The sequence below is a fragment of the Rana temporaria genome, chromosome 4, assembly GCF_905171775.1.
Source record: "Rana temporaria chromosome 4, aRanTem1.1, whole genome shotgun sequence".
Taxonomy (NCBI): domain Eukaryota; kingdom Metazoa; phylum Chordata; class Amphibia; order Anura; family Ranidae; genus Rana; species Rana temporaria.
This window is the reverse complement of record NC_053492.1, coordinates 40,978,315-41,005,682: the sequence shown is the minus strand read 5'-3', so window position 1 is coordinate 41,005,682 and position 27,368 is coordinate 40,978,315. Positions and strand designations below refer to the sequence as shown.

The 27,368-nt window shown below is 42.6% G+C and overlaps 1 protein-coding gene across 3 annotated transcripts in view; it reads left to right on the top strand.

Moving 5' to 3' along the window:
- The first annotated feature begins 389 nt into the window (after positions 1–389).
- LOC120936166 (cytochrome P450 2K6-like) overlaps positions 390–27,368 on the top strand; it is a 41,359-nt gene continuing 14,380 nt past the window's right edge. The window contains exons 1-6 of one of the 3 annotated variants that reach the window (XM_040348319.1): positions 390–507; positions 4,153–4,350; positions 9,889–10,051; positions 13,159–13,308; positions 13,398–13,558; positions 20,743–20,916. In XM_040348319.1, the coding sequence (XP_040204253.1) occupies positions 4,165–4,350; positions 9,889–10,051; positions 13,159–13,308; positions 13,398–13,558; positions 20,743–20,916 (834 nt within the window). In that variant the 5' untranslated portion in view covers positions 390–507; positions 4,153–4,164. Of the gene's footprint in view, positions 508–4,053; positions 4,351–9,888; positions 10,052–13,158; positions 13,309–13,397; positions 13,559–20,742; positions 20,917–27,368 lie in introns of all 3 variants that reach the window. The other 2 variants (XM_040348318.1, XM_040348320.1) reach the window with 2 other exon arrangements.

The window sequence follows — 27,368 nt, the reverse complement described above, 5'->3', positions numbered from 1 at the left end:
ATGCTTTAAACAATCTTAGTTATCCACAATTTTGAAAGGATGCCAAGAATTTTGACCAGCCCATTTTTGGAGTTTTGTGTGACATTATGTCCAATTTGCTTTTATTCCCTCCCTTTTTTGTTTTGTTCCAATACATACAAAGGGATTGCAAAACATGTGTTACTGCAATACCTTTCTGTGAGAAATACTTGATTTTCTGGAAACATTTCTGGGGGGCCAACAATTTCGGCCATGACTGTAGCTACTAAACAGCAACATGAAATTGCATATTGCTGATTTGGGGTAACATTATCTGAGTTTACTACCGCTTTAATTCCTCTCACTTTCTATCAGCTCCGCACACATAATTAAAAAGGGAGTGGTTAAGGTATTTTCCTGCTAATAAACAAAGCACCTAGATCATTTGCAAGCTTACTCATCTCAATGGATTTCTGATATACGAGACTTCTGATATTAATGAAGTTATAATAAAACAGCAATTGAAATATCGGGTTTCTGCACACTTTGGTGAGTAACTTAAAGCTGTCTGGAAAAAAAAAAGCTATTTAAAGTTCTAATTAGAATAATAATGCACAATTAAAGATTTTGCCTATAGCACAGTGCTTATGTAAGCAACAGTCCAAGGGTGGCAGGTTTAAGCAAGTTGCTTTTAAGGATTGATCGCTTTATATGAAAAATAGCAAAATGCAACACCAATGAACAATCTTTACGGTATTTAAATTAAATCTTTATTTAAATATTATATTTACTGAACTAAACCTTTAAAGTGGAGGTTCACCCGAAAAGTAAATTTTTAACCTTAGATTGATGCTAATTTTGTCAAGGGAAATCTGGTATTTTTATTAAAATCGAAGTAGTAACTACCGTTTTAGAGAGCGATCTTCTCCGCCGCTTCCGGGTATGGTCTTCGGGACTGGGCGTTCCTATTTGATTGACAGTCTTCCGACGGTCGCATACATCGTGTCACGATTTTCTGAAAGTAGCCGAACGTCGGTGCGCAGGCGCCGTATAGAGCCGCACTGACGTTCGGCTTCTTTTGGCTACTCGTGACGCGATGTTTGCGACCGTCGGAAGCCTGTCGGAAGACTGTCAATCAAATAGGAATGCCCAGTCCCAAAGACCATACCCAGAAGCGGCGGAGAAGATCGCTCTCTAAAACGGTAAGTACTGCTTAGATTTTAAAAAAAACTACCCGATTCCCCTTGACAAAATGAGCATTAATCTAAGGTTAAAACAAAACATTTTGGGTGAACTCCCGCTTTAAACTAAAATTTGCCAGTAACACATTGGGTCTTTTGGTAGTAGAAAAAGTATCTCCTGCCAGAAAACAAATTTACTTATTGGCTGGCAATTTGTTTTTTAAATCTGTACATTGACTGCAGCGTTCATTTGTGTAAGTTACATCGTCTGTATTCACTCAATGGGTGAATCAAGAATACATTAGAACCAGCAGAAAGGTAGATGGAGATGGCAGCAGCAATGGCAGAGTTGAGGCAAGAAGCTCAGATAATGTGCAACTATGCTGTTCACACTGAGTGCCCATAAACTTCAATTGGCAATGATATGGCTACATTCACGCCTAAGGGGACATGTGTGTGTTAACTTGGTCAGCACTGAAGAAATAAGTTACTTAAGTGACAGCAAGTGGGGTTTAGTGCAGTTTAACTTAGGCAGAATGCATGGGTGGGCTACTGCAAGTTTGGTAATAGGTATAGCTGTCCTTTAAAGGGGTTGTAAAGGTTTTTTTTTTATTTTCAAAATAGGTTCCTTTAACTGCTTGCCGCCCGCCGCACGCAGATATACGCCTGCAGCATGGCAGGCAAAAGGACGTACATGGACGTCCCTTTTAAGAAGCGGTTGTTGCGGGCGCGCACGCCCGCCATGATCTCCGTGAGCGCATCCGCGGGTCCCACGCACTCGATCGCTGCGGGCATACCCGCGACCGTCTCGTGGTGAGATAGAACGGGGAGATGTTAGTGTAAACACAACAACATCTCCCCGTTCTGCCTAGTGACACTGTCACTGATCGTGTTCCCTGTCATCGGGAACACGATCAGTGACGTGTCACAGCAAGCCATGCCCCACTACAGTAAGAACCACTCCTTAGGAAACACTTAACCCCTACAGCGCCACCTAGTGGTTAACCCCTTCACTGCCAGTGTCATTTTCACAGTAACCAGTGCATTTTTATAGCACTGGCGCTGTAAAAAGGACAATGGACCCAAAAATGTGTTAAAAGTGTCCGATGTGTCCGCCATAATGTCACAGTCATGATAAAAATCGCAGATAATCGCCATTACTAGTAAAAATATATATATTAATAAAAATGCTATAAAACTATGCTCTATTTTGTAAACGCTATAACTTTTGCGCAAACCAATCAATAAACGCTTATTTCAATTTTTTTTACCAAAAATATGTAGAAGAATACGTATCGACCTAAACTGAGGAAAAAATATGTTTTTTTAATATCTTTTATTTATAATATCTTTTATTGGGATATTTATTATCGCAAAAAGTAAAAAATATTGCATTTTTTTTTAAATAAAAAAAAAAACAGCAGAGGTGATCAAATACCACCAAAAGAAAGCTCTATTTGTGGGGAAAAAAGGACGTCAATTTTGTTTGGGAGCCACTTCGTACGACCAGGCAATTGTCAGTTAAAGTGAAGCAGTGTCGAATCGCAAAAAGTGGCCTGGTCCTCTAGCTACAAAATGGTCTGGGGCTTAAGTGGTTAACCACTTCAATACTGGGCATTTTACCTCCTTCCTGCCCAGACCTATTTTTTCGTTTTCAGCGCTGTCGCATTTTGAATGACAATTGCGCGGTCATACAACACTGTACCCAAATAAAATCTTTATTTTTTTTTCCCCACAAATAGAGCTTTCGTTTGGTGGTATTTGATCACCTCTGCGGTTTTTATTTTTTGCGCTATAAACAAAAGAAGAGCGACAATTAAAAAAAAAACACAATATTTTTTACTTTTTGATTTATTAAATATCAAATAAAAAAACTATTTTTTTCCTCAGTTTAGGCCGATATGTATTCTTCTACATATTTTTATTAAAAAAAAAAAAACGCAATAAGTGTATTTTGATTGGTTTGCACAAAAGTTATAGCATCTACAAAATAGAGGATAGTTTTAGTGCATTTTTTTTTCTTTACTAGTAATGGCGGCTATCTGCGACATATCGGACACTTTTGACACATTTTTGGGACCATTCACATTTATACAGCGATTAGTGCTAAAAAACTGCACTGATTAGTGTGTAAATGTGACTGGCAGGGAAGGGGTTAACACTAGGAGGCGCTGAAGGGGTTAAATATGTTCCCTGGGAGTGATTCTTACTGTAGGGGGAGGGGACTTACAAGGGGAGGAGACCGATGTGTGTTCCTCTGTACTGGGAACACACATCGGTCTCCTCACCTCTGACAGGAGGTGGATCTGTGTCACACTCCTGCCGTGATCATGGGCAATCGCGGGTGCCCGGCGGACATCTCGTCACCAGGCACACGCACCGTGTCCCAAGCGAAGCAAAGGATGTCAAATGACGTCCATCCGGAGCGAGAGACAGTTCCTGCCGATGTCATATTACTATGGCTCGGTAGGGAACTGGTTAAGCTAGTGCATTGTTCACTTACCTTTGTCTTCGATTTTCCTTCTAAATGTTTTTTTTCTTTGTCTGAATTTCTCACTTCCTGTTTCTCCTCAGTAAGCTTGCCCCCATCATCCGAGCCGTTCTGGCTGGGGGTTAGTCAGCCAGAACAGCTTACTGAGGAGGAACAGGAAGTGAGAAATTCAGACAAAGAAAACAAAGAAAAAAAAAACATCAATTTTTTTGTTTACAAACGATTTTTATCATGAAAAAGTCAAGGTATATAAAAACAATTGCAATAGTGGTATGCAAACAGATATCATTAACAGCGAACGTTGTACAGAAATGAAAGAAAGGGTTATTTCCAACCCCTTTAACACTCAGTTCTTTGTTCTCTAAAAATGACTTGATTCTGAATTTACCATTTCGTAATGCTGTTTGTTATTAACGTGCACAGAACTGATTGTACACTGGAATAAAGGTGAAAGTGGACTGTTATGAAAGACGGCAAATTAATAGCCATCCACTAGTTACCAAGTCCTGATTCTTCCCATAGCTAATCACAACAATGGATTTCGGATTCTCTGTAGCTACATACATTGTGCTGGTTCTATCCATATTATATATCCTTATAATTCTGAAAAAGTGGAACAAGGACAATGTCAAAACATTTCCTCCAGGACCATGGGCTTTGCCATTCATTGGAAATTTACATATTATGGATTTAAAGAAACCGCATTGTACTTACATAGAGGTAAGGCAACTTCTGTACCCAAAATCATATGAAGGTTGACCTAGTTGTATTGTATTTTGCAAAAGTATTTGATATGTATTACAGCTTCACAGACTTTGAGTATGTTAAGGCAACTCAAATATTAACAATTTGAACAAATCCTTTTATATTTTTGGGCAACTATCAGCAGTTCTTTTTAATTATTTTATAAATAGGTAAGGCAAATTGTATGTCCAAAATATATGACAGTTGACATTGTTTTATTTTTGCAAAAGTATTTGTATTACAGCCTAAGGGGCAGATCCACAGAGATCTGCACCCGCGCAGCGTATCAGAGATACGCTACGCCGCCGTAACTTACTTGTCCTTGGTTCGAATCCATAAAGATTTTGCACCATAAGTTACGGCGGCGTAGTCTATCTCTGGCGGCGTAACGGCGCGTAATTCAAATCGGCGATTAGGGGGTGTGTTTCATTTAAATGAAGCGTGTCCCCGCGTCGAATGAACTGCGCATGCGCCGTCCCTAAATTTCCCGCCGTGCATTGCGCAAAATGACGTCGCAAGGACGTCGTTTTTTTTTAACATAGACGTGAATTACGTCCATCCCGATTCACGGACGACTTAAGCAAAAAAAAAAAATTCAAAATAAACGCGGGAACGACGGCCATACTTAACATGGCAGGTCTAACTATACGCCACGAAACAGCAGCTTTAACTATACGCCGGAAAAAGCCGACTAGAGATGACATTAAGGAATGCGCCGGCTGCTCGTACGTTCGTGGATCGTCGGAAATAGCTAATTTGCATACTCGACGCGGAAAACGGAGGGAACGCCACCCAGCGGACGCCCGAAGAATTGCATCTTAGATCCGAAGGCGTACGAAGACGTAAGCCGGTCGGATCTAACCCAGATGCCGTCGTATCTTGTTTTGAGGATTCAAAACAACGATACGACGCAGGAAATTTTAAAGTACGCCGGCGTATCAGTAGATACGCCGGCGTACTCTCTCTGTGGATCTGCCTCTAACAAAATAAAAAGGAATGTTAAGGCAACTAAAATATTACCAATTTTTAACAAATCTTTTTCATTTTTGGGTAACTATTAGCATCCCTTTTTTCATAAAAAAAAGTGAAAGAACCCTTTAACTGCTTCCGGACCGCCCACTGCACAGTACACCGTACACTGATCTTCCCAGTAAAAGGCTGTGTGGGGCTGTGTGTCAGGAGAAGTCTGATTATTGGAGGGGAGCAGGCTGAGTTCCCAATATTGAATCGACCACAGTGTATTCTTCTGCTTAGTGTGGTCAGTTTTTAATAGGAAAGCAGAAGGACTGGCGGGAACACCAGGGATTTCACACAAACAAAGCAATACAAAGATAACATGATACTTTTTAATATAAGTACATGGTGTAGAAGGCACATATCAGGAATATGAAATGTTTGGTTTACATACTCATTAATCTAAGATTAATTGAAGGGTTCAGGGAATCCCCAAAGACCCTGAAACACTCACAGAAAATAAATGGGCGGGGAGGACTATGCCGGTACTGGGTAAAGTGATTATACTCAACCAGAGTGATACAAAAGGGTAGTTTTTAGAAAATGTATTCACATAATATACATAAAAAAGGAGAATTTAAAAAAAGCAGACAATACATTTAAAATACAGTACATATACAGCGATTAGGTCACCAGATGTGCAATTCCTTCAGAAATAAGGAGGGGGTACGGGCGGACCAGAAGCGCCATGAGACAAACAGTCTCGGGTCTCGACTAGTTTTGCGATTTATTAATCGCTTTGTCAGGAGACGATCTACAAAATGAAATACAGAAGAAAAAATACATTAACAAAAAACACATGTAAATATAGCTATGGCCAGTGGATATATGTCAGATAGACCATAATTAAACATAGTAGATAGGGGAATTGGGGATCATGTCGCCTACCTACTGGCACAGTGTCCGGGTTTCCCAGCAAGATCCAAAGCGACCAATAATTTAGGGGTTCGCAAAAGGAACAGTCCTAGGATAGACCTAATGATAGAGGCATATATCAGGGGAAATAATTAACTGTGCTATAAAAAGCTGGGTGTGGGTTGAGAACAGACACAGAGTGCCTTAGGTATGAAAGGGATTGTGCGTATAGAGAGGAAGAAAAAGAGGGGGAAGGGAAAGGGGTAAAGGTAGATGAGGGGAAAGGGGGGGAAAGGGAAAAGGGGGAGGGGCAAGAGAAGCACTGGAGCAGTGATGAAACAGGTCAAAGGAAAAAGGGGGGAAGAGGGGGGGAGGGGAAAGGGGCGGAGGAAAAGGAGGGGGAAGGGGGAAAGGGGAAAGAGAAAAATGATGCAAATGGAGAAGGAGAGGATGGGTACTCAAAACAGAGAATGGGGAAGGGAAAGTGGAAAAGTAAATAAAGAAAGGGGGGGGAGAGGAGGGAACACCGGGAGGGAGAAAAAAACAATGCAGAGAGGAAAGGAAGGGATGAAAAAGAAACGGAGAGGAGGGGGGGAGGGGGGGAAAAAGGAGGGGGGAGGGGGGGGCGGAAAAGAAGAAGCAAGATTGAAAATGAGCATGTGGGTGACAGAGAAGGCCAAGGGGGCAATGTAGCCTGATAAGTGCAACCATGACCAGAGAGGTGACACAGAGTGAAAGGTGCAAAAAGAAGGGGGGGGATGGTGAGGTTAGGTGGTGTGCTATTACCTGGTTACCCAAGAGGGCGTATCACAGTAAAAAAGTGGGGGTCCCAGGACTAATAGTCCCGTGAAATAAGAGCACACAGGGCGTTTGCCAGTGAGTATAAGGTAGTAGACAGCCACGTGAAACTTAAGTGAAACAAGGTTACCGGTTCACTGGTTCAGGGGCAGCATGGCTACCTGTATATAAAAGCATAATCAAAAGGTGAAACACAAGTTCAAAAAAAAGGGGAAGAGAGGAGGCCATATACAGCTTAGCACAGTCCACACAGGTCGACTTACTTGTATGTGCAGATAGTGCCTTGCTGCTAAGTCCCCTGTTACACAGGGCACTATCTGTACATTTATATACCTGTTGTAATGTATTTGTATCATGATTTACTACTTCTGCATGTGCATATTTGACTAATATCGTTTTGTATAGACTATTGTATTCTACCCTGTCGATCATGTCCCCTGCCTAAACCGTCCGGGTCCCCCTGCATTCTCTATGTGTCCCACGATTCTCTGCTAGTTACAGCTGGTAGGGACCTGTCGCTTTCTTTCTTCACTTAATAATCCCCCTTCCTTTGTTTTCTCCTCCATGCCTGTTTATGTGTGCCCACACCAATGGCGGAGCCCAGTCTGGCTTCAGCCCATAGCTTTATACACGCAGGCGCCGGTGTGACGTCGGCGCTTACTGACGTCGATGTCACGTTACGCCCGCCCTCTTTCACATTTACACCAGCCATATCTCCATACTTCCCACCCCACGGTCCCACCTATTGGGTGGACGTTTTGACACGCCCCCCGCTATGTCACGACGATCCTGGACTATGGTCCCATACGATAGGGTGCCACTTTGACACGCCCCCTGTTGCATGATGGCGATCTCGGACAAACATGCACACCTGCATTGGATCATCAATGAGCTATTTATACCTGGATCTCAATCACACACATCGCATTTGAGCCAGGGTCCCAGGACATGTGCATCATCATGCACATACAAGTAAGTCGACCTGTGTGGACTGTGCTAAGCTGTATATGGCCTCCTCTCTTCCCCTTTTTTTTGAACTTGTGTTTCACCTTTTGATTATGCTTTTCTATACAGGTAGCCATGCTGCCCCTGAACGGGTAACCTTGTTTCACTTAAGTTTCACGTGGCTGTCTACTACCTTATACTCACTGGCAAACGCCTTGTGTGCTCTTATTTCACGGGACTATTAGTCCTGGGACCCCCACTTTATTATTGTGATACGCCCTCTTGGGTAACCAGGTAATAGCACACCACCTAACCTCACCATCACCATCCCCCCTCCCCCCCTTCTTTTTGCACCTTTCACTCTGGGTCACCTCTCTGGTCATGGTTGCACTTATCAGGCTACATTGCCTCTGTCACCCACATGCTCATTTTCAATCTTGCTTCTTCTTTTCCGCCCCCCTTTTTTCCCCCTTCCCCCCCCCTCCCCTCCCTTTCTTTTTCATCCCTTCCTTTCCTCTCTGCATTGTTTTTTTCTCCCTCCCAGTGTTCCCTCCTCTCCTTCCCGCCCCTCCCCCTTTCTTTATTTACTTTCCCACTTTCCCTTCCCCATTCTCTGTTTTGAGTACCCATCCTCTCCTTCTCCCTTTGCATAATTTTTCTCTTTCCCCTTTCCCCCTTCCCCCCTCCTTTTTACTCCGCCCTTTTCCCCCTTTTTTTTCCCCTCAGACGATGTATGAGCTCACAGGAATTATATTTGCATGAATGAAGCAAGAGGGCTTATTTATAAATAAGCTATTGTATTATATATTAATAATAATGTTTCTTTCATAATATGTGTATCTGTATTAGTTATTCATATATAAACCCGTTTAATACATACATTATTATAAAGGTTTCTAACATGGTATTCTATTAGTGAGAATGTTCATGAATAACTGTTTTGCTTGTCCTGAGAATTATAACTTCAGTTTCAAACAATTTAGGTTCCTCAACCTTTTTAATATGGAGGAACCCTTGAAATATTATTCTGCTTTCAGTAAACCCCTTATTAAAAATGACTGCATTTACAGCTCACTGTACATTAGAGAAAAGGTTAAGGAGAAGAATGCTACCTACACTTGGGGTCAGTAGGAATAATGCTCCTCTTACGAATAGCTTAAACAATCATTGGTTTCATTGGTAACTTATCTAAGTAGCAGAAATTGCCCCTTGTTCAAGGAGCTCCTTGCATCCTCTGGAGGAACCCTAAAGTTCCACAGAACCCTGGTTGAAAAAGACTGCTCTACAACAATCCGACACCACTTGCTTAGTCACTGCAATGATAATTCTTCAGTCAACAATACCCATACCCAAAATTTAGAAACAGCACAGAGAAGATGTTTCTAGAGAACACAATAGCAGGCACCTAGTGATTCTCCCTTTTAGTGCCGGTTCACACTACAGTGACATGAAAGTCTGCACGACTTTGTGAGCCAACTCGAGGCAACTTCAAGTTGCCTCTAGGACAGGCAACTTTGCCTGTGGCCAATCAAACAATAATCAGATCTGTGGGAGGGGGGGGGGGGTTTGCCTGAGAAAACAATTTTTTCTTCCTGTAAAGTTGCTTTAGTTAAGATAGTGATCCGACTTTGGAGGCAACTTCAATTGAAATCAATGGGTACAAGTCGCCTAGAAGTCGCCTTGAAGTAGTACAGGAACCTTTTCTGAAGTAGGAGCCAGTTCAGTAGTGTGCATTAAGAATGCTCTCATTCACTTTAATGTAATTTCTCTAGTCGCGCGACTTGGGGTCAGATCCCAAGTCGCGGTAGTGTGAACGGGCACTAAGGAATCATTGTTTGTTTTTAGATTTGTAGAGTTCACCCTTTAATATTATTTAAATATTTTGTTTCATTTTCATCCAAGCTTGCAAAGAAATATGGGCCAGTGTTTAGTGTTCAACTCGGTACAAGAAAAATTGTGGTATTGGCTGGATATGAAGCCGTGAAAGATGCTCTTGTCAATAACGCTGAAGAGTTTGGAGGCAGAGGGAAAACTAGAATACTCCAAGATATGGACAATGATTTTGGTGAGTTTTTTGATAAATATAATTTAAAGGTTCCTTTTTATTTTAATTTTTTTAAATAACAAACATGTTATACTTACCTCCATTGTGCAGTAGACATGTGCATTAGTTTTCGTCCGAATTTCGGGTATTTTCGTTATAGTTTTTACAAACGAAAAGGAACGCGCAGAATCCGAAATCCAAAAGATCCGACATAAAAATGCTTTATTTTTGTTTTTGTTGCTACAACAGTTCGATATACATAGGAGATTTGACATGACGCTGACAATAGCAATCTGTGTCTTTCGAACCTGTGGTTGAATGTGCCTAACCTAACTCTATTAGTCCAAGATTATTCTACATAGAGAGGAAGAATTTGACATAGAGAGAAAAGATTCAACATTATAGAGACAGTGTTGGGGTAGACCATTTGACATGAACGCCGAAGATTAGACGAAGCAGCGAAAAACACACAAATGTCAAATCTGTCATTGAAGTCTTATGGTGTCTGTCAAAAGTTCTAAGAAGCTTCGACAAGCAGCTAAACTGTACGACACTGCAATCGTACATTTCCGGTCAAATGCTTGGCTCATAGGCTATAGAAGAATTTGAATGTTGGTTGACTAGTAATAATAATTTATAAATATAATTATTACAAGTAACATACAACATTGGAATTCTTCTATAGCTTGTAGGTGAAACATTTGACCGGAGTTTAGCTGCTCCGTCGAATCTTCTTTGAACATTCGACAGACACCATAAGCCTTTAATGACAGATTCGACCCTAATTAATTTGGATTTTCGGACAAATGCATTTTTTAACTAAACAAAATAAATAAAAATGAATTTCAGGAGTAACTAAATACATTTTTTTTCCGAACGAAATTCCGAAACAAAATACTTCAGTGTGCACATGTCTACTGTGCAGCTCATTTTGCACAGAGTGGCCCAGATCCACGTCTTCTGGGGTCACTCTCTCGGCTCCTCCCCGCACTAGATAACCCCCTTGGAGAAGCGCTCTCCCGAGGGGGTTACCTTGTGTCAGGACACTCAGCGTCCATAAACACTGAGTGGATGACTCGGCCCCACCCCCTGGCACCCACGTCATTGGATTTGATTGACAGCAGCGGGAGCCAATGGCTGCGCTGCTATCAATCTATCCAATCAAAGCCGTGACTCTGTGGAGAGTATGCCAGCGGGGACGCGTTGAGGAGACGAATGGGCTCAGGTAAGTAAAATGGGGGGGGCTGGGGGGTCGATGATTGCCAGGTGTTTTTTCACCCTAATGCATAGGATTCATTAAGGTGAAAAAACGCGAACCTTTACAACCCCTTTAAAGTGGAGGTTCACCCAAAAGGTTAATTTTTAACATTAGATTGAGGCTCGTTTTGTCAAGGGGAATCGGGTGTTTTTCTTAAATCGAAGCAGTACTTACCGTTTTAGAGATAGATCTTCTCCGCCGCTTCCGGGTATGGGCTGCGGGACTGGGCATTCCTATTTGATTGACAGGCTTCCGACGGTCGCATACATCGCATCACGATTTTCCGAAAGTAGCCGAACGTCGATGCGCATGAGCCGTATAGAGCCGCACCGACGTGGACTCACTAGGGGAAATGACTGATCGCTGTTCATACATTGTATGAACAGACGGTCAGGCATTTCTCCCCCTGACAGGACCAGGAGCTGTGTGTTTACACACACAGCTCCCGGTCCTCGCTCTGTAACGAGCGATCGCGGGTGCCCGGCGGTGATTGCACCCGCCGGGCACGCGCGTCGGGATCAGGGACGAGTGGGGGGTGCGCACGCGCACCCCTAGTGGCCGCTTCGCTAGGCGACGTAGAGCTACGGGCTCTCGCGTAGGGGACATCACATCAGGTCACATCAGTCTTATCCTGATAAAAAAAACTATAAATGATGAGGTACCACCATAGCCCATACAACCCCATATAAATAATAAATGCACTTTTTTTTTACCTGCAAAAAGATGCACATTTATTTTAATTTTTTTACAAAAGGTGAACCTATCATTTAAATAAACGTCAGCTTTATATTATACTTTCGCACTGGTTGTTACATTGCTTTCTGCTAGGTATTATGCTGATTACATGCTTCTATGAAGATGAAATATACTATCAGGATCTATTCAGATTTTTTGTTACCATATTTCAATGTGTTGAATTAAAGTGATATATTGTTTTTTGTTATATATATATATATTTAGCAGTTTCTGCTCAGTTTAATCACCAATGGGGGTGCTTGCTTTTTTCTATTTATTATATAAAAAAAAAATACCAAAAGTCCTTCCTGATCCTGCAATGGCACTACTCAACTTAAAACCAGACTCTATTTCACATACTCAATTCAATTTTCTGGTGCAACTCTTCACAGCAGCCAAACAGACACTAGCAAAATCTTGGAAATCACCTAAATTGGTCTTGCATGAAGCTATAGCTAAGATGAATTATACCATGACCCAAGCCAAGATGGCTGCTATTGAATTGGACAGGATCCCCAAGTTTGAGAGGATGTGGCAGCCCTGGATTGCATATATTATGCCAACCTTGGACAATAGAGTACTACTGCCATGGTAGCTGAATCAGTGTGTTTATATATGCCATTGTTTAACATCTCTTGAATTGGAGCGGTGGCCCTTGGCTCGACCACGCGGACCCCCCTTATGGTTCCAGTACTTTTTTTTTCTCCATTTTATGTTCTTATAGTTATTGTTATTAATTTATTTTTTCATCTTTCTCTGTTATTTGCTATTTTATTATTATGATTTTGAAGCTCCCTTTGTATTGTTAATAACTCTTTGCTTCACAGAGGACAATATATATGTCAGTAGTTACTAATAACTACATAAAACCTCTAAACCTAATAATCTTAATGTCATTAGTGACTAAATAGTATACCATACTTTGTCCACAAATATTTACTTTGTATATTTACATATTGAAATAAGAATATTTGAGCTTCTCTATTTTCGATGTATTTAATGTATTCCCTGTAATGTGTATTACACCTTTGTACTCAATAAAATATTTTTGAAGTAAAAATAAATACCTACATGCCTAGAGTGTCTGCTGTTAAGATATAATATATGCTCTTGCTCACAATGTTTATTTTCTCAGGAGTTGTTCACTCACGTGGTGAAAACTGGAAGGTGATGAGAAGATTTACCCTCACAACCTTACGTGATTTCGGGATGGGAAAAAGTTCTATTGAAGAGAAAATTATTGAAGAATGTTCTTATGTAATTAAAAGTTTTGAATCTTTAAAAGGTAACATTTGATTGATTACAACAGAGGCAATTCAATTTCCAAGACCAGCATTACATGTTTTTGACATTTGGTTTACATTTTCATTACAGGAAAGCCATTCGATAACACAATGATGATAAATGCTGCAGTGGCTAATATCATTGTTTCAGTATTACTTGGACATCGAATGGACTACAAAGACTTGCAATTTAAGAGGCTTATAACTTTGATGCATGAAAATGTTAGACTTTTGGGAAGTTCAATGGTTGGGGTAATATATATTTTCTATTTTCTGCACTTTTAATTTAGCATAACTTTTCACATAACAAAAGTGTTTCCACAAGTGTAGGACATGTACCTCTGTAGTGATCAGTCCAAACCTTTGACAATTACTGGTCATTGCTCAGTAGAGAGGGCCAAACACCCCCTGTTCGGTTAGCAGCATAACTATAGAACAGGGGAAAAGTTCTGCCTCAAACTGCGAACCCCATTGAAGTCTATAGGTGCCGAACCTGAGAAATCAAGTCCCCATTTTGAAGGCCTATATGCAAGTAATTGACCATGAAAAGAGTATGGGGGTCCGAGTACTGCCCTGGGGGAGATGTATCAATGCATGCATGTTTTAACCATAATCCTGTGGCCCATTGTAAAATGAGGCAGGCAGGAGCCTCTCCTCCGGCTGTGTCCAATCACAGCTGGTCACAATTGTCAGCAAACGGCATATGGGACGGTGGTCATCCTTTTTTTACGTCAGCGGGTGGCCCTGACCTTGCCTATATAAGAGCTGTCATAGTCCATCAAGCGGCGTGATTGAAGATGGATGGACATCGCAGAACACCTTTTTTTAAATAAAGGAATTGTCAAAAACTGTTGTGTTTTTTACATTTTGACACTTTTTTGGGGGGAATGGACGGGAACTGGGGGCCCCCTTGTTAAAGGGGTCTTACAGATTCCAATAAGTCCCCTGCCCGCAGACCCCAACAACCAATGACCACTGTTGTCGGGAAGAGGCTCTTGTTCCCATCAACACCCCAAAGCACCCTCCCCATTTGAAGGGTATTTGGCATGGTTTGGTTCAGGAGGGGGGCACTCGCTCACCCCCCTATCCTGACCTCAAGGCTACATGCTCAGATAAGGGTCTGGTATGAATTTTGGAGGAACCACCACTCTTAAAATGTTTCAGGTGCTAATTCAGGCAAAAATTCAGATCTAAATTGCACCTGAACCGGTGAACATACACGCACCGGACCCCGGGCACGAGCCCGCAGCCACACATATGTGAACCCAGCCTCAATAGAGTGAGGACTTATCTACCAAAAATACATATGACAGTGAATATTTGTTTAACCATGAGATTGTGTGTCTATTTATTGCACATGTGCCAGTGTTATGGTGAAAATAGTATTGTAGTAAAGTATTTAGCATTTATGGAAGGGTTTCATTTATGAGTACAGCTCATCCAACATTTGAGCTTCCTGGCCAAAGGTAATTAACCTGTTATGCCTCTCTGGATGCCTGCTGAGGAAGCTCATGAAGTGGGCGTAATGCGTTAAGACTGCATGCTTTCCCGAAGTCTTCTCTATCTTCGTGGCTACGGTGGCTGGTGTACCACCCCATGGCCTTTCCTGCCCTGGATCAGTGACCCATCAGTAGGGATGAGCTTCGAGTTCGAGTCGAACTCATGTTCGACTCGAACATTGCCTGTTTGCCTGTTCGGCGAACAACGAACAATTTGGGGTGTTCGCGGCAAATTCGAAAAGCTGCGGAACACCCTGTTAAAGTCTATGGGAGAAATCTACTATGCAAGTTATTGTCCTAAAACGTGTTTGGGGACCTGGGTCCTGTCCCAGGGGACATGTATCAATGCAAAAAAAAGTTTTAAAAACAACTGTTTTTTCGGGAGCAGTGAATTTAATAATGCTAAAAGTTAAACAATAAAAGTGAAATATTACTTCAAATTTCGTACCTGGGGGGTGTAAAGTTAGCATGTGAAAAAGCACATGTGTCCAGTACTTAGAAGTGTCACTGCACAAAGTGTCATTTCTGAAAGGAAAAAAATTCATCTAAAACCTAACTCATCCCCCTCTGACGCACCCTCTGCTACGTCACTGGGGAAGTCCAGGCTTCCCCCATTGCCTCAGAGGGGGCGGGGTCACGAGGCCCCGCCTCACAAATATAAGAAATGTCAAAGCTCCAGCTGCGTTATTCGCTGGGCTGTGTCTGGCGGAGAGAGGAGGCCGGCAATGCTGCTCTGGATCCTGGACGATCTTCTCATCGCTGGACCGGAGAGAAGATCACCCATCGCTCCCCATGTTATTATTATTATTATACAGGATTTATATAGCGCCAACAGTTTGCACAGTGCTTTACATCAGTCACAATACAAATCAATACAGGAGGAATAAGAGGGCCCTGCTAGTTAGAGCTTACAATCTAGAGGGCATGTGGCCTGGTACGATTCAGGAGAGGGGGGGGCGCACTCTGTCCCCCCTCTTTTCTGCGGCCGGCCAGGTTAACGTGCTCGAATAAGGGGTCTGGTGTGGATTTTTTATTTTTATTTGGGGTGGAGTTCCCCTTAAAATCCACACCAGACCTGAAGGGTCTGGAATGGATATTTGGGGGGAACCCCACGTCATTTTTTTTAAATTGATGGCGGGGTTCCTCTTAATATCCATACCAGACCTGAAGGGCCTGGTAATTGAATTTTTTTTTTATGAATGAATTCTCTCTGAATTGCCGGAGCCGACAATTCATTATAGCCGCAAGTCCGGTTTTAAATGACTTTTTTTCCTTTCAGAAATGACACTTTGTGCAGGGACAGTTCTAAGTACTGGAAACATGCACTATTTCACATGCTAACTTTACACACCCCCTAGGTACGAAATTTAAAGTAAAATTTCACTTTTATTGTTTCACTTTTAGCATTATTAAATTCACTGCTCCCGAAAAAAAAGCAGTTTTTAAAACTTTTTTTTGCATTGATACATGTCCCCTGGGACAGGACCCAGGTCCCCAAACACTTTTTAGCACAATAACTTGCATATTAGCCTTTAAAATTAGCACTTTAGATTTCAAATGTTCGAGTCCCATAGACTTAAATGGGGTTCTAAAGTTCACACAAACATTTGGTGCGAACCGAACAGAGGGGCGTTCTGCTCATCCCTACCCATTAGTGCCCAAGCCAACTTCTGCATCAGCGTGATAACTTTATGTCAATGTCTTGTGGAACATGTACTTCTTCTAAATGATGTTGTGAATAACTTGCCAGTGAGTTTATTAAACACTGCCTGTGGATCCTTGCAGTGGCTTTTATAACTACTTAAAGTGGTTGTAAACCCACTTTTTTTACTTTTGCCTACAGGTAAGCCTATAATAAGGCTTACCTGTAGGTATAAAGAATATCTCCTAAACCTGTACGGTTTAGGAGATATTCCCCTCGCAATGCGCTGCTGATTTCAGCGGCGCATGCGCAGGGGGGATCCTTGGCTGAAGCGCCAGCCCCGCCGACCCATGCCGGATTGAAATCTCCCGTGCACATGCGCGGGAGTGACGTCATCGCCGCTCCAGCCTATCACAGCGCTGGAGCGGCGATACACGGAAGACACGCTCGGCTCGGCGTGGACCAGGTAAGTTCCCTACCTCGTTCCGAGGTAAGTATTTCATAATGAGCTAATATGCGGTGCATACTAGCTCATTATGGCTTTTGCCTTGCAGGGTTAAAAAACAAAAAGGATATGCGGGTTTACAACCGCTTTAATTTCAGCCCCTGAGTGTTGTCAGCCCTTGTTGTTTATCTCTCCAAACAATGCCTTAGGAAATGTACCATTCTGCAGAAAAAAAAACCTTCCTTAGTATAATAAGTTCTCATAAAACTATTTATTCTATAAGAGATGAAAAAGTATTCACAAATGCAGTACACTATAAATCCTGTGCACAAGATATAATCGCTGATATGCATACATATACATTGCCCCCTTAAGCATGGACATCTGGAAAGGATATGTCAAAATAACCACTCCAAAACTTCCAGATGTGATGAGGTCTGGTGCCTCCGCTAAAGCCTCATACACACAATCGGACTTCCATCTGACTTTTCCATGTATTTTGTCTGAATGGGCTTTGGCCATGAACTTTTTCTGCATACACACGGCAGAACATTTTCAGCCAACTTTCACCAAATCACGTGGTTTTTAGCTCTTTGCCGCCACCCTTTGGGCAACTTCTGCTATTGTTGGCTGATGTTTAGCATTGGTTTTGGGAATGCGTGTTTGTACTTTGGACTTTAGTCTGATGGACTTGTGTACACACAATCAGATTATCCTCCATCAAACATTTGTTGTCAAAAAGTTTGAGAGCATGCACAGCGAACATTTGTCCATTGAAAAAGCAACAATTAAGAATATCTCCTAAACCTGTACGGCTTAGGAGATATTCCCCTCGCAATGCGCTGCTGATTTCAGCGGCGCATGCGCAGGGGGGATCCTTGGCTGAAGCGCCAGCCCCGCCAACCCATGCCGGATTGAAATCTCCCGTGCACATGCGCGGGAGTGACATCATCGCCGCTCCAGCCTATCACAGCGCTGGAGCGGCGATACACGGAAGACACGCTCGGCTCGGCGTGGACCAGGTAAGTTCCCTACCTCGTTCCGAGGTAAGTATTTCATAATGAGCTAATATGCGGTGCATACTAGCTCATTATGGCTTTTGCCTTGCAGGGTTAAAAAACAAAAAGGATATGCGGGTTTACAACCGCTTTAATTTCAGCCCCTGAGTGTTGTCAGCCCTTGTTGTTTATCTCTCCAAACAATGCCTCAGGAAATGTACCATTCTGCAGAAAAAAAAACCTTCCTTAGTATAATAAGTTCTCATAAAACTATTTATTCTATAAGAGATGAAAAAGTATTCACAAATGCAGTGCACTATAAATCCTGTGCACAAGATATGCTGATATGCATACATATACATTGCCCCCTTAAGCATGGACATCTGGAAAGGATATGTCAAAATAACCACTCCAAAACTTCCAGATGTGATGAGGTCTGGTGCCTCCGCTAAAGCCTCATACACACAATCGGACTTCCATCGGACTTTTCCATGTATTTTGTCTGAATGGGCTTTGGCCATGAACTTTTTCTGCATACACACGGCAGAACATTTTCAGCCAACTTTCACCAAATCACGTGGTTTTTAGCTCTTTGCCGCCACCCTTTGGGCAACTTCTGCTATTGTTGGCTGATGTTTAGCATTGGTTTTGGGAATGCGTGTTTGTACTTTGGACTTTAGTCTGATGGACTTGTGTACACACAATCAGATTATCCTCCATCAAACATTTGTTGTCAAAAAGTTTGAGAGCATGCACAGCGAACATTTGTCCATTGAAAAAGCAACAATTGTCCGAAGGAGCGTACAGATGGCCGGTCGGATTGTCCGATAAAACAGGACTGTTGTCAAAGTCTGATCGTGTGTTTGGGCCATAAGAGGCACCTGAGACTAGAGGTGGACACAAAAGCTGGAGCACTCCTGCATTTATGTTGTTTTTGGCACAAGAGATCTGGAGCACGTTTTTTATTTGGGCATGTTAGAATTTGGAGCACACATGCAGTCTTAACACAGGACATTCATTTAAAATAAGTGTGGATCTTATTTATTTACTTTATACATTTTTGCAGATTTATATATTACACATATATTTTTTATGATGTTATTTATTCATGATGGTTTGTGTGTATATGTTATGAGGGTTATGATCACGTTTTTGACCCCATTACCAATGTACCCCATTACCAATTCACATAGGGGGGGCCGGGATCTGGGGGTCCCCTTTGTTAAAGATTTGTTTCCAGATTCCGATAAGCCCCCCGCCCGCAGACCCCCACAACCACCGGGCAAGGGTTGTGGGGATGAGGCCCTTGTCCCCATCAACATGGGGACATGGTGCTTTAAGGGGTCACAGACCCCCAAAGCATTCTCCCAATGTTGAGGGCATGTGGCCTGGTACGGTTCATGAGGAGGGGCGCTCTCTTGTCCTTTTCCTGTGGCCGGCCAGGTTGCGTGCTCGGATAAAGAGCCTGGTATGGATTTTTGGGGGGAACTCCATGCCATTTTTTTTTTAATTTGGGGTGGAGTTCCCCTTAAAATCCATACCAGACCTGAAGGGCCTGGTAATTGAATTTGGGGGAACCCCCATGCATTTTTTTTATCAATCACTTTTCTCTGTATTGCCGGGAGCTGACAATTCATTATAGCCTTGAGTAGTTTTAATGACTTTTTTTCCTTCATAAATGACACTTAGTGCAGGGACAGTTCTAAGCACGGGAAACAAGCGCTGCTTTACAGGCATACTTTACACACACCCTAGGTACGAAAATTTAAAGGAAAAGTTCACTTTTATTGTTTCACGTTAAGCATTATTAAAATCACTGCTCCCGAAAAAACGTCCATTTTTAAAACTTATTTTTGCATTGATACATGTCCCCTGGAGCAGGACCCGGGTCCCCAAACACTTTTTATGACAATAACTTGCATATAAGCCTTTAAAATTAGCACTTTAGATTTCTCCCATAGACTTTTACAGGGTGTTCTGCGGCTTTTCGAATTTGCCGCAAACACCCCAAATTGTTTGCTGAACATGCGAACAGCCAATGTTCGAGTCGAATATGAGTTCGACTTGAACTCGAAGCTCATCCCTATCACTCACTAATCCCCCTCACTGCATGGACCTCCTTGCTCTCAGGCTGGCTCTTAGCTGTGCTCATGAGTTTGTTGTCTTTGTATCTGTGTTACTCTCCCTCTGTCTCTTCGGACAGAGGAACTTTCCCAGCCTGTATATTTTTTCATTTTTATTTATTAACTCAGTTTTATCTTTTAGATTTAGCAGGAATTCTGTGAGTAATGTTGTATTTGTATCTGCTAATAATTTTATTGTAATTTTAGCGAAATATAGCTTTAGAATTTTCTTGGGGGGGGGGGGGGGCTGTCAGTTAGTCTGTACGGGGCACCACAATTTCTATCAGCAGCCTTGCAGATAATATGATTAGATATAATACAACAGAGCAGAGGTTGTTAATAACAATGTTATCAATGTAAAGACAGCACTTAATAATAGCTCATGGGTTTAAAAGAGTGAGAAACAGCTTGTTGAAGGAAATCTATACTGAAAGAAATATGGAGGTGATGCAATTGCTTATCACCTTTTGAAAATGTTAGCTTCCTGGCAGGCTCTGACCTCAGTGCTTTCCAGGTCATTGACCAGGGACATGTATGCCGCTAGTGAGTCCCAGAGCTAGTGAATCATGACCTGTATACTTGTCCTGCATCTGGGACTCTGAAAGTATTGACCCCATCTAGTATTTTTTTTAAAGAAGAGATCAAGAATATTAAATATTAAATATTAAAAACAAGTTTTAAATATGTCACCACTGCAACCTAACATTTAAACTTTAATTTTTTTTACAGATATACAATATTTTTCCTTTCTTGGGCTTTCTTCCTGGTAACCACAAAACTATCAGGAGAAATGCACAGGAAATCTTTGAATTTGTTACAAAAACATTCATAAAATATCTGAAGAACTTAGATGAGAGCGACCAAAGAAGCTTCATTGATGCATTTCTTGTGAAGCAAAAAGAGGTAAATGAGTGTTTTATAAATGATATCAGCTAAAGATAACTAGGGACTGTCCAGTCAGAAGTGTACTCTGGTTGTTTATACTGTACCTACCGACCCTCACTCTGGTCTCTGGAAGTAAAAGCAGAGGTAGAGGTGAGTGAACTGACAATTGTGCCTGTTTCCTCCAAACATCATATCGGTTGAAGTTGATGATCTGCACTTATCTCAGATGAGTTGGTTGGGTCGGAATTTATAGATTTTAGAAACAGAAAGATAGATAGATAGATAGATAGATAGATAGATAGATAGATAGATAGACAGACAGACAGACAGACAGACAGACAGACAGATAGACAGACAGATAGATACATACATACATACATACATACATAGAACATCACAGAGGAAATGCTTCTGATCCCTATATTTGGCACATCATGTTTTATCCCACACATCCATTTTCATCGTCCAGTAACAATTTAGAGACCCTTTACCATACTGAACATGGCTAAGCATGCCGAAACACAATTTTTCAGGGCAACAATCTCAAGATGTCAATTCTTTCCGTCCCTGAGACATTTTGTGAGACATTTTGATGCAGAGGATCCTTGATAATTCTGCGTGCATTGTTGAATGTTTGTTGGCCCTTCATAAATCCAGATTGGTCCTGGTGTATTATTAGTGAGGGAATGATATTCATTAGACTAGTGGCTAGTAATTTTGCGTACATTTTGGTATCAATATTAAATAGGGATATGGGTCTGAAGTTTTGTGGGGAGGTAGGTTCCTTATCTGGTTTTAACAGTTATGATAAGAGCTGTTAGCATTTCTGGAGGGAGAGAAAAGAAGGATGCAGCGTCATTGCATGTTTGAGTCAAAAAAGGAGCTAGTGAAGTTTTGAACTGCTTATATTCCCCAGTGAGTCCGTTAGGACCTGGTAATTTATTTGAGGGAAGGATTGAAATAACTTCCAGAATTTCTAGAGTTGTAAATGGGGCGTTTAGAACGGTAATTTGGTCTTGGGAAATCTTTTTGAGGTTGATTTCCTGTAGGACGAAGTTAATCTTGATGTTAGATGGTTGTACAATGGAGGCATCATCTTTTAAATTGTAGCGCATATTATAGTAATGGCTAAAACCATTATCTATTGCTTAAGGATCAATGAGTTTGTCTTTAGTGGTAGGGTGGTATAAGTGGAAAATTTCGGGTTTGTTGTGATAGCCTTTGATTATGAGGACTATGGCTTTCCCTGCTTTATTGACTGTAGTGTAGAGCCTAGATTTGATATTTTTTCTGGGATTTTTCAAATGATTCTAAGGCCCCGTACACACCATAGAATCCATCCGCTGAAAAATCCCAGCAAATGGGTTTCAGCGGATAGATCCTATGGTGTGTACACTCCAGCGGATCTGTTTCCGCGGATATTTCTCCCCTGGGATGGATTCCAGCAGATCGAATATTTGCTGACATGCCAAAAAAATCCATCTGCTGGAATCCATCCCAACGGATGGATCCGCTGGTCTGTATAGACTCACCGGATCCATCCGTCCGAAGGGATCCCCCGCATGCGTCGTAATGATTCGACGCATGCGTGGAATTCCTTATATGACAGCGTCGCGCACTTCGCCGTGTCATAATCGCGGCGACTGCGCGACACGTCATCGCCAGAGGATTTCGGCGCGGATTTCAATGCGATGGTGAGTACACTCCATCACATTAAAATCTGCTGAAATCCTCGAGAGGATTTATCCGCGGAAACGGTCCGCTGGACCGTATCCGCGGATAAATCCTCCCGTGTGTATGGGGCCTTAGGCCTTGTACACACGACCGAACATGTCTGCTGAAACTGGTCCGCGGACCAGTTTCAGCAGACATGTTCGGTCGTGTGTACGGCCGACCGGACAGGTTTCCAGCAGACATTTGTCCAGCCGACCGTTTTACAGCGGACAAATGTTTCTTAGCATGCTAAGAAACATGTCCGCTGGAAGCCTGTCCATCGGACATGTTCGGTCGTCTGTACAGACTCACCGGACATGTCCGCTCAGCCCCAAGCCCTCGCATGCGTCAAAGTGATTCAACGCATGTGTGAAAGCATTTACCTTCCAGGGCCGTGCACGTCGCCGCGTCATCGTGTCCGGACGGATTTCTGTATGATGGTGTGTACAACCATCATACAGAAATCTCCGAGCGGACATGTCCGCTGAAAACGGTCCGGTGGACCGTTTTCAGCAGACTGTCCGGTCGTCTGTACGCTGCCTCAGAGGAACATTCTCAGTTCCTTTCTAAGGAATATGAGTTTTAATTTGAGGAATGGATCTGGAGTGTTTTTTTTTCCTCAAGCTCAGTAATGGAGAAAGTAAGTGTATCTAAATGTTGTGATCTCGTCCTCTTTTCTCTAGCACTTAGCTGGATTATAATTCCTCTGATGAATGCTTTGTGGACATTCCAAAGGGTGGTATTATCGGAGGTGGTTCCTTTGTTCAGTTCAAAAAAATTCCTCTAGGTGGTCACCTATGTAGGTGGAATATGAGGGCAACTGTGGGATCGATGCGTTGGCTCCTCAAATCCTCCTATTTGGAGACAGATGGTAGTAAGTCGATTATGATAGTGATAGGTGCGTGTTCAGACCATGAGATTGTGGATATAGTTGAGTTTGTGAAGTTAGTTGAGAGACAATTTGAGTGTATTTGAGTGTAATGCCGCGTATACACACTCGGAATTTCCAACAGCAAATGTTCGATGTTGTTGGAAATTCCGATCGTGTGTAGGCTCCATCGGACATTTGCTGTCGGAATTTCCAACAACAAAAATTTGAGAGCTGGTTCTTAAATTTTCCAACAAAAAAAATCCGTTCTCGTAAATTCCGATCGCATGTAGACAATTTTGACGCACAAAATTCCATGCATGCTCTGAATCAAGTACGAGACGGAAACGCTCAGTCTGGTAAAACTAGTGTTCGGAATGGAGATAGCACATTCATCACGCTGTAACGGACTGAAAAAAAGGCTGAAAATTGCGAATCGTCTCTCACCAAACTTCCACTAACACGGCTACTGAACTTTCCTTTAATAATGCCGTTGTACGTGTTGTACGTGACCGCATTCTTGGCGATAATAATTTTCTACAACATTTGTGCGACCATGTGCATGCAAGACAAGTCTGAGCCAACATCAGTCGGAAAAAAATCCACGGTTTTGTTGTTGGAGTGTCCGATCGTGTGTATGCAGCATAAGAGTTGTGGCGAAGGGAAAAGAAAGTGTAGTTACGTTCCGTGGTGTGGTGAAATCTCCACATGATTTACAGATCATTATTTCTTATAAAGTTCCCCATTGGGGAGGGCAGTCTGTTGGTGCGTGATGATGTACAGTATACATTATGTTGTCTGGCACTGTGTTGAAGTCGCTACACATAAAGAGGTGTTCTTGGCGAAAGTCCTAGATCCGTTTCTTCAGTTTAGTTAGGAATTTAATTTGTCTGGTGTTGGGTGCGTATTTGTATAGTACATCTGGTATTGTCTAAAGTGCAGGGAAGAACTAGGTATCTACCCTCGATATCGACCAGGCTGCCATGGAGTTGGAAGGAAAGTGTATTTTTGATCGTTATCAGCACGCCATTTTTCTTTGTGGGGCTCGAGGCCTTAAGGATATGGGGGAAATTTGTGTTGGTCCATAAAGGTTCCTCATTGAGTTTCAAATGTGTCTCTTGTAAGTATAAGACTTTACATCGAGATGTGTGTGCTGTACTCCAGAGGGATTTTATTTTCACTTCCCTTTGTGTTTAGCAACAAGAATTTTGGCATAGTGACTGATGTAGGTAAGACAGCTGAAATTTGTGAGCTGGTTATTTACTGTTGGAAGGAGATACATGTCTGGATGAGTTGAGGTAGTCAGTAGATGGCGCTGTAGGAGCAGGGTTTACTGCAGCGACGATAGGAATGGGTCTGTCTGGATGCTCTTCGTACGTTCTCAAATTTGTTGAGCATGTATAGAGGACAATAAGAAGGATTTAGTCACAAATTATTAAAAGATAGGCACTATTGTGCTCAGTGGGAAAAACAAAAGTAAAACAGGGTTATAACACACAACAACAAAAAGAAGAGAAGGAGAACAAAAATTCAGCAGGTGTTTATATCATATGCTGCTGATAAGTACAGAGGTGGAAGTTTGTGAAATTAGTTGCAAAGAGCAAGGCACCGTACCGGGATGAAGAACTGCAGTTAATGTGTGTAATGCCGCGTACACACGATCAGGCTTTTGCCCGACCAAAAGCACACCGGAATTCCGACTAAACATGTTCTATATTTAGACTCTGATGGAATTCATCAGAATTTCCGATGGAATTTCTCTGATGGGACATACACAGGGTTGGACTTTTTCCATCGGAAATTATGATTGTGTGTACGGGGGGTTTACACTCATTTAGATACTGTTGTATAGAAATTGGTATAGTGGCTCCCAGATGAGGATAGGTTGTTTCCCCCACAATTAGGTTGTTCTGGTGCAGGCGGATCAGGGATGATACCCCATATGTGGAGCAGATCCCTTGTTCCACTGTGTGATGGTAGTGCATCACTACATTTTTGGTGACTAGTAATTTAGTGGGAAACTCCCACTAAAAAGGGATCTTGTGGTTGAGAGGTTTGGTAATGGTGTTCAGTTGTGAGCTGGCAGGTGTGCTGAGAGAGGTCTGCATAGAGTTGAAGATTTGCGTATGGTGCTAGAAGCTGACCTAGTTGTCTTGCCTTTGTCAGTAGGTCTTTAACACGAAAGAAGTGCACTCTCATCAGCACATTGTGGGGTACCTCCTCAGGGAGGTTAGGGGGCTAGTTTCCATTGGAGAGATCTCTGTTAGTAATGTGGAGATTATTTTCCTGGCTTAGCTATTCTGGTGGGAGAATATTTTCAGGTATGCAGCTTATTTAACCACTTCATTACCCGTCCATATGACATCCACAGATGGGGCTCTCCCATCCTGGGTGGATGTCATATGACGTCCATGAGTTTGTGGGGGGAAATCTGAATGATGCCTGTAGCTAGAGGCATCATTCAGATATCATTATTTCATGCCAGCGATTCTGTGCACAATAAGAATGATCATAGCAGCAGATCCGCCGATTGGTCGTACTTATAGGCGATGGGAAGGGACATCCCCCCCTCCCACCGCCATCTGGTGCTTCTCCGGTCTTATTGACCCCGCATCTCTCCATAAAGAGGACCTGTCACACACCATTCCTATTACAAGGAATGTAAACATTCCTTGTAATAGGAATAAAAGTGATAAAAAAAAATATATATAAAAAAAAGTGTAAAAATAAAAACAATTCTGCTGCACCCATGCAGGGTGCCTCCATCTGACAGTTCATGTCCCCCTGACCCCCACTAGTCGGATGCTCACCCCCCCCTCAGTGCGGTGTCGAGGGCTCCGGACTGCATCCTGAACATTGCTCTCTGTCACCCGGAGCCCCGAGGCACCCAGAACGCCTATGCAGGGAGTGACCCCCCCCTCGGGGGCTACGGTATGCAGGGAACCGAGACTCTTTACCCCTCACATAGACAGATCCTCTGCTGGGGCTGCGGGCTGCTCATCAGTACGTCTGGGGGGGACATATACCTGGGAGGGGGGCTCCCCCTCTGGGGTTTATTTTCTATTCTGATTTTTGGTTGCGTTATTCCTTTTTGGGAGATGTTGTCCCCCTCCCCCCCCCCTTTTTTATTATTTAATTTTTTTCTTTTTCTAGTTTTATTGTTCTAACCCTATTTAACGCTGGACCCTTCTGGTTGGGGGTCTAACCCATATACAACAATGAAAAATCACCCCCCCTTTTTTTTATTATTTACTGACCTAATTGATGCATAGTCGTTTCTAACTTGTACTTTCTCCTCTCCGGCGGAGGGAGGAAAGCTACTTAAGGGCTCGCAACGGACAGCGGGCAGAGTCCTACACTGTGCGTATGCACGCAGCGGAATTCTGCCCTACCGGCAGCAACCCACTCTCGAGTCTGGGAGGCCACTGCCGCATGGTCGCACACTGAGCAACCTAGTTGGACGCTATCCGGAACTGTGCTGGTGATCTCCCTATGTATATCCTTGGTATCTATATTTTTCCACACTATACATAGGGTGCTGCTCTTGCCCCGTTGGCAGTTAATGGTTCAAGCCCGCACCAGTTGGGGACAGTGCAGGGCAGGGTGGGGGGAGGGAGGGATGCACAAGTTGTGGGTTACTGTTCTTTTTCATCTATTTTCTGTTCTATTTGAGCAAATCGTGTCTGAAGGGTATTTCAAGGAGTCACTATTAGGGTATAGGGCTATGTTTTTGTATGGACATGGGAAAATGTGGTATGCAACTGCAAGTAGTCTGAATCCTGGGGTTCTGTACCGTCCCTGGTTTGTCCCATGGCCACGCTAAAGCTTTTGACTTGGAATGTCCGTGGGATGAGGGACCCTATTAAGCGCTCTGCAATATTCGCTATAC